General features: G+C 49.9%; 2 protein-coding genes and 1 non-coding gene across 3 annotated transcripts; 1 reads left to right on the forward strand and 2 right to left on the reverse strand.

Annotated features, from left to right (window-relative positions):
• Positions 1–446: 446 nt before the first annotated feature.
• H257_03127 lies at positions 447–516 on the reverse strand. Its single transcript has one exon. It is a non-coding gene; the product is annotated as a tRNA-His (tRNA).
• Positions 517–957: 441 nt separating this feature from the next.
• Positions 958–1,765, forward strand: H257_03128 (hypothetical protein; the record flags this gene model as incomplete). Its single annotated transcript, XM_009827086.1, has 2 exons — positions 958–1,441; positions 1,539–1,765. The coding sequence occupies 2 exons, from the start codon at positions 958–960 to the stop codon at positions 1,763–1,765; spliced, it is 711 nt and encodes a 236-aa protein (XP_009825388.1).
• Positions 1,766–5,371: 3,606 nt separating this feature from the next.
• H257_03129 (hypothetical protein) lies at positions 5,372–7,210 on the reverse strand (the record flags this gene model as incomplete). Its single annotated transcript, XM_009827087.1, has 2 exons — positions 5,372–6,956; positions 7,017–7,210. 2 exons carry the CDS (start codon positions 7,208–7,210, stop codon positions 5,372–5,374), a joined length of 1,779 nt encoding a protein of 592 aa, XP_009825389.1.
• Positions 7,211–7,827: the final 617 nt, after the last annotated feature.

The following is a 7,827-nucleotide window of genomic DNA, read 5'->3' on the forward strand; positions in this document are numbered from 1 at the left end:
TGTGGTGCACGGTTTAAGCTTAAAATATGTATGCTGTTTTTGCATATTTTTGTGGATTTCATTTTTCTAGTGTTCGATTGGCTATTCCAAAATTCAAGCAATTCCATTGGCCACTATGAGTGCACCTTAAACTGTACCACAATCTTCGATCGGAGATAAGAGACGTCGAGTTGGATTAAACTTTAGGTGCTTGTCTCGAGTCGTGCCAACACTGAACTGCTTCAGTCAATCTGCCACTCCAGTGAAATGAGCGAAACGTGCCTGTGATTTCTGCTGGGTGTACCAGGTTGTAGGCAGGCTGTACATGGTCTTCCACCGTAGCAATCGTAAGTCTCAAGCCATAATTTCACCTCATGATACTCTTAGTACTGTACCGGTACTACAGTACTAGTATTAAATGTAAGCTTGCTGAAAGCGCAAGCTAAAACAAAAAGATGAAAAAGATGCGCCTGCCGGGAGTCGAACCCAGGATGTCACGGCCACAACGTGAAGTACTGACCACTATACTACGTAGTATACTACAAACGCCTGGAGCAGCAGGGTACAGTGCTTGGTGGAAAAACGCAGTCAGAGTAGGACATGCATACAGTATTATTATAAAGGGCACACATGGGTGATCAAATAAACGATTTCGGTTGGATGAAATTGATTCACTTTTATCGACAAGATGGTCTGATTACGTATCAAAACCCACCAATCACAAGACAGGCAAATTCAAGTTCATGTTTTTGAACATGGCTTTCAAAACGAAAAATGCCTCCGACCGAAGTGAAGCTCCAGCAACGCCGATACACAAACAGTGATCGGAAAACCATCATTGCTCAGTTTCACGCGTCTGGCTACACCAACGAACGGCAGTTCTGTCGGGACGTTGGGATCCCCTACGGGACATGGCAAGGATGACGGCGCAAGGAGTCCCAGATCACATCCAGCACGCGCCACGGCCGAAAGGCCACGATGGGAGGACAAGGCCGCAAATCAATGATCCCCTTCAAGTGCGACATCATTGCGTACATGAGCGAACGGCGGGACAACAACAAGTTCGTCAGAGTGTTTCACCTCATGCAATGGATCCGACGAAACCAAAAGCCGTGGCTCGTGTCCTACATCGAGGCTAAGAAGAGCCCGGAGGTTGGTTATGAATCTCTTCGTTGTCTGTTGCTTCGGTTTTGTACGCGCAACCGGTTTAGGCACCGAAAACCCTGTGTGTCGAAGCTCAGTCAAGAGGTGTTGGAGTCTGTGAGGCTTGGCTATGCAGCGCACTTCCACACCAAGTATGCTGCCTACCCAAAACACACCATTCTGAGCGCTAAGGAAACAGGCCTGTACTACGACATGCCCCCCGGGAGCACCCTGGCGGAGATCGGGAAGTCGAGCAAAGTGGTCAAGTCCGAAAAACACTCGGAGCGATTGACGGCACTTTTGACGATTCGAGCTGATGGTAAGGCAATCAAACAACTACTTCTAAGGCCAATGTAGGTGTGAAACTACCCATTATGTTCATCGTGAAAGTGCAGCCTGGTGGGACCATTGACAAGCGGGAGCTCCAACGTACCCTGTTGGTCACTGGTATGCCGTCCAAGCAAATGCATGGATGGACGAGCGTGTGTGGATGATGTACCTCGACAATCTGGCGGACCTTTTACTCGACGCCTCCGTCCTTCTTGTCGACAATTTGGAGTGTCATGTGTCTGAAAAGGCACATGCCGAGTCATTGTTCAGTGTGATTGAACCGCTGCCGAAGAACCGTGTCCTTGCTGCTTGACCTTGTAGAAGAACACCTTCCTGCTGGCCGAAACACTTAGAACCGTGTCGAATCGGCGTTCAACAACGGCATGTATCCAAATCATGCGAGTCCCTGGTGGCATACATTGTGTACCATGGTGTGTCTTCTTGGTACGTCACGAGGGATACCGTGCGAACATAGTTGTGTTCCCTCAGTGAACCGCGGATTCGTAGGGCACGCATGAGTCGACGGGTCCTTTGCAGGCGTGCCCAGTGCGCTCCCATGACCGCGGCGAGAGAGGCCGACATGCTTACATCCACTGAATATTTTAAGCCAATGGGAATGTAACGTTATATTTATTTCATCCAATTATATTGAAGTAAAATAGTGAATTGTGAAGGTTTTGGTAGCCCGCCTTATCAAAACACAGCGTGTTCGAGAGACGTCGTGATTAAAAATATTGGGTTATCCGGATGCGAAATTGCGAATTGCGTAGGTTTTGGTAGTCCCCCAGTGTGTGAGCTTGTTAGAGTCGGTAGGAGGGTTCTCGGGGTAAACCCCCCTCCTGAATCCATTCGTGCAGTCCATTCATGAATTCGACCATTTATGCGACATAAATATGTAACGTTACATTGGAGATTGATTGGCCAATACAATGATTTATTTATCCAATAAGATTTGTTCGTTCTGGATTGTCCCCATTCAAGGTGTCAAATATTATTTTAATTCAAATTTTGCAAATCCCACTCTCCATACAAATTTGAAGTGATATTGACTGTAGCACTGACTGCGTTTTTCCGCCAAGCACTGTATCGATCCCTGTACCTCCCGCATGCGAAGCGGGCGCCCGGCGGGAAAATATTATAGCTACCCAATCACATGCCTTCAAATCACAAAAAAAATTGATTGGTTAAAAAAACAGTTGCATGTCAACATAGTTCGATAGGCGAACCACTCCTTCGTTGACTGTAGTTTGTTTCGTGAATACCCAAATACTACGGTAGTAAAAGGTATATACAGTGTACTTTGAAGTATATGCCTACCGGTAGTACTAGTACTTCGTAGTACAGTAGTATTAATAGCTGATAAACGCGAATTAACGTCACTATTAATATAGATATACCGGTATATATATACCGTACCTTTCGATTCAATGTTGGAGTGGTACTCGGCTGTGACCACCCTGTTTCTAGTCTATTCAAAATTAATATTTCTATGTGATGTTGGAGGAATATAATTTATGGGAGTTTTTCGTGGCAATCAAACTCAAATTGAAATCATACAAGTACATTTCTAGGGCTTGCGATGGGACGGTAACGGCATAATGGAAAGTGAATGGAGGTGTCAATGTCAGTTTACAAGCTCAAGTTTGCATGCTGAAATCTGCAGGAAGTCGCTTCAAGTTTGCTCGTCAGTTATCGCGTAGTAGAGAGGCATTACTTCTGATAGGATATTTATGTCTAGAGGCAATGAATATCAAATTTTCCAGTGGTACTCCTGGCTGTACCACTCCAACATTGAATCGAAAGGTACGGTAGTATTAATACTTCCTCTGCTCCACATTACTTGTTCGATATGAAAATCACACTTCTTCCACATTACTGATCACATACTAGTACTAGTATGCTTCAAATTGGCTAATTCAACAAATTATCGAATGTGATTGGTTATAAATCATCAAAAACAAGGAATATGTGACAAGCAGGGAGAGTAGAGGAGAGGAGAGGAGAGATGAGCATTTTCGTGACAAATTATCAGATATTCTACTTGATGTTTGTATGTGTTGCGATTTTATTCATTTTGGAAATATTCGAAGCCAATTTTGTATGCCAAAGTTATGGAATGTGGAGCAGAGGAAGTAGCTAAGGAATCATTTGCGTCTACAGTTCGCGAACTTCGCGTAAGGTGATTCCGCCCACCATGTAATTTCCGCCCAGTTGGCAGCTAATCACAATCATTAAACGGTGATGATTGGATAAAATGAGGTACTCAGGTAAATAATACCCTTAGCATCTAATATTTGCATTCTTTCACAACTCATTTAATCTTATAATAACAATGACTTCTAAATTAAATACCTTGTACACTTTATAAAGATTACTATTAAGAGGTTATGAGAATTTCGATGGTCAAATCTGTCATGGGGGAAATGCATGAAACATCTTACTGTACTGTACGTCGAACGTTAGTCGTATGAGTGCTGGGGGATGGTGGCGCATGCGGCGACGATCTGCTTGGTCAGCACCTTCCACCGGATATTGTTCGCTGCGGTGGAGCGGAGGACGTGAGGCGCTGGATCTCGTCGGGGAGAGTCTTGAGGTCAGCGTTGGGGATGCGAGGTAGCGACGTGATGGGGCGGCCGGGCCAAGGCTCAACTACGGAAAAGCTGAAGTACCGGAGGATGGACTTGTAGACCGGGGTGTCTACGGAACACCGGATGATGCGGCCAAGGAGGCCCCAGAGGGAGCAGAGCAGGCCGTAGCGCAGGTGCAACGGGCATACAGCGCCGCGTTTGAGCTGTGGTGTGGGTAGTCGACGTCGATGATAACGGGGAGCTGGCGGCGGTGGAAGCTCTTGAGCTCCGTGAGCGTTAAGGCCCAGGTTGCACAGTTGTAGCGCAGCACGGGAAAATGTAGCAGTTGTAAAGGCGCCAACCGCGGCGCCTCGTGGATGATGTCGCGGCGGCGGAACCAAAGGCACCACATGTTGTGAAAAGCGATGCGGGCCAGGCCTTTGCGGCGTGCTACGTCGGCCGAGCTTCTTGGTCTTGCGCCATGGTTTCGGGGTCAGTACTGTCATCAGCGGCATTGGGTCGGGAGCGACGAGGCGGTTGATGCACACGCGCTTGAGCGTCGTGATCTCGGTCTTGTCCGGGTTCATGACGTGGGACCACTTGGCCAGTGTGGCGGGGCGTGGGCCTTGATACGTTGGGCGTCGGCAGGGTAGTCGACGTCGGCGGCGTAGGCAATGGCGCTGCTGAGGAGGCGGTGGGGCAAGTTGGTCGCAGCGGCTACGTCTTTAACGGCAACATCTAGGTAGACAATGAAGAGTACCGGTGACAAAGAGTCACCTTGAGGCGTGCCGACGTTGGTCGAGAAGGGCTGACCGATGGTATCGTCGTGTCGGAGTGAAGCATGCGGATGAGGCGGAGCTCGTCGGACTTGACGATCTGCTCGATGACTTGAAGGAGTTTCTCGTGGTCAATCGTGTCGAACGCGCGCGAGAGGTCGATGCCAAAGATGGTGAACGCCTTTTTGTACCGCTGAGAGTGCGCGATGCACTACTTGTGGGTCCAGACGGCGTCAGCAGTACTGCGGTGGCTGCGAAAGCCGCTTTGGTATGAGCCGACGTAATCCTCGACGGAGGACGAGCAGGGAGATGGCCTTGCGGATGCACAGAACATTGGGGCGCAAGTTGGTGACGGGGTCGCGCAGCTTGATGGGCTTGGGCATACCGACGAGCAGGCTGTGGCCGAGCTCGAACGAGAAGCTGTCGTTGATTGTGTCTTAGGTGTAGTAACTATAAAAGGGGAATATTCGACAAGTACTCCTTGTATTAAAATATTAACACCATCGTCACGACGTCTTCATCTTTCAATGACGACAAAGTACATGTACTTTGATTCCAGAGTATATTACACGAAGGTTACGCGGTGCCATAATCCGGTGGTTGGTTCATCACTCGAATGACTGATTTGGAGCGGATATTGGGCGGCGTGATGGGAGCGTAGCCGCTCAAGATGGCTTCAATTTCTTGGAGGGACCGCGACTTGGTTTCTGGTACGAAGAAAACCGCGACGACCAGCGCCACGACGTTCACAACGCCAACCGCACCGACGGCGCCTTGGAACAGCACTTGCGACGTCACGGCGGACGAACTTCGGAGGCAGTTGATCAAGTAGCCCACTGCCAGTGACGTGGCGCTTCCTGCGAGCACGACCACACTCACGCCGGCCACGCGGCGTCGGGCGGGGAAGATCTCGCTGGCAATCACAAGGGGACATAGCCCCAAGCCGATGTAATGACCCGCGGTCATCAGCAGCACCAAGGCTGACCCGGCTTCGTTCAAGTCCAACACTGTGTCGTTGATAGCGTCTAGACTGGTCGTGGTCTTGAGAAGGAGGAGAAGCAAGGCAGACGCGGCAACCACGCCGGTTCCGAGCTTGAGACACTGCACGCGACCTTGGGAGTCGATCACGAACGACGCGGCTACCAGGCCCAGCGCCGCCGCCCCGGCGAGAAAATAGCTCACAACCAGTTGGTTCCACTCGTTCAGGTTGAGCCCAATGCCAAACAAGCCAAACGCGTACGTGTTGGCGGTAGTGGGGTACAGCGACGGCTCGAGGATCGTGGCTGCGATGGCTTGGAGGGCGTAGAGGCCACAGGTGAGCCGAAGAGGCCGAGAGAAGCCCAAGTTTTGATGGGCGCGGCCGAGGTCGTCCTGGGCGGCCTGGGTGGAGAGAAAGTCGGCGTGCAGAATCGAGTTGACGCGGACTTCGGCGCGCGTGCTGCGGTTCACGGAGACGGGGCTTTGGATCTTTAGGCACACCGAGAAGCTCGTGACACGGTCATTGTGCCGAAGCAGCAGCCACGATGGCGTGTCCGGTACGAACTGCATGCAGACAAGGAGCAGCAAGCCTGGAGCTACCCCAATGGTTGCAATGATCTTCCACTCGCTCAGGTTGAAGCTCACGTAGCACGTGCTCAAGTACACGAAGAACTGGCCTACGCCAATGTACACCATGCGGCCGCCGAGCATGCGGACGAGCTGCGACGCGGTGAGGACGCGGCCCCGGGAATCGTCTTCGCTCACTTCTGCCAGGAGAATCGGCACTACGATGGAGAAGACCGAGATGGCCACGCCGAGGCAGTAGCGACCAACGAGGAGCGTGACTTGGCCGAACGCCACGCCCACAAACAGCCAACCCAGGACGTACGGAATGGCGGCGAGCTCGAGCATCGTGGCTCGACCCAAGCGATCGGCAAGCTTGAACGTGATCAACGAACCCAGGAGCATGCCTAGTGGAAGGATCTGCTGGAAGAAGAACTCGGCGTGGTTCACGCGGCCGTCGAACATGTCGACTTGGATGTTGTACAGTCGCGAGGGCGACAGCGGATAGAGTAGGACCCACTCGACGCACACGAAGCTGAGCGACACGATGAGGATGAGCCAGTACATGAAGGCGCTGTAGTGCACCGAACTAGGACGAGCATGTTCCACTGCATGTTGTCTATGAAATACCAGCAGTGTGAGTACTGGTGACAGTCACATTAGAAATATATAGAGGTACCTGGCATTGATTGGGGTGGTTTCATCGGCGGCTCCGATTTCAAAGTCCATGCCACCTGGCGTCGGGGACAGGATTGGCGTGGAATGGATGTATTTGTGCGGAACGAACGAGTACTCGCTCCGCCCTGGATCTCGCATAGCATGGATGATGCGCTTCCACTCCAACGACGATGAAGGCTCCACTGCCGCCGCCATAACACGAGGGGATTCTACAAGGAGAGGTGGCGGCATCATGGATATTGCATTGTGATTGGTGGAAACCGACCAATCAGTGTGCGTACCAAACACTCCATACTGTAAACAGTTGAGGTTTATGCCTCCGGCGTAGTAAATACGTAGAATTGTTTGATTGGTCCAAATTCAAACCCCCACGGATACCATTGGACGCAATGATACCAATTGGAGTTTTTTCGTACTGGATACTGGATATTGGTATGAGGGTAAATATGAAGAAGTATATAGAAACATATGATCAAGTAAATAAATTTGGGATGATGTGTTATCGAGAGAATGTTGTTCTTTGCCTTTTTCGTTATTTGCCCGACAGAATTCTGTGAGCAAGTACTATAATTATTAAACATGATTGATCAATACGCAAATAGTACACTAGTAAAATGCAACTACAACCGTAAAATACCAATGAACAGTATGACCATTTTTGTGCCACTGCGCAAAACGACCAATTCTCAGCCATCAATAGGAATTTTGAGCTTTTGAAACTCAATTAACAGAGAGGTAATGTGTGTCTTTGAGGGAAACACACCACGATATTTTCTTACGGTAAGAAGAGAAAAAGTAAGGGTGGGTCTGGA

This window comes from Aphanomyces astaci (genome assembly GCF_000520075.1).
Source record: "Aphanomyces astaci strain APO3 unplaced genomic scaffold supercont1.5, whole genome shotgun sequence".
Lineage (NCBI taxonomy): Eukaryota > Oomycota > Saprolegniomycetes > Saprolegniales > Verrucalvaceae > Aphanomyces > Aphanomyces astaci.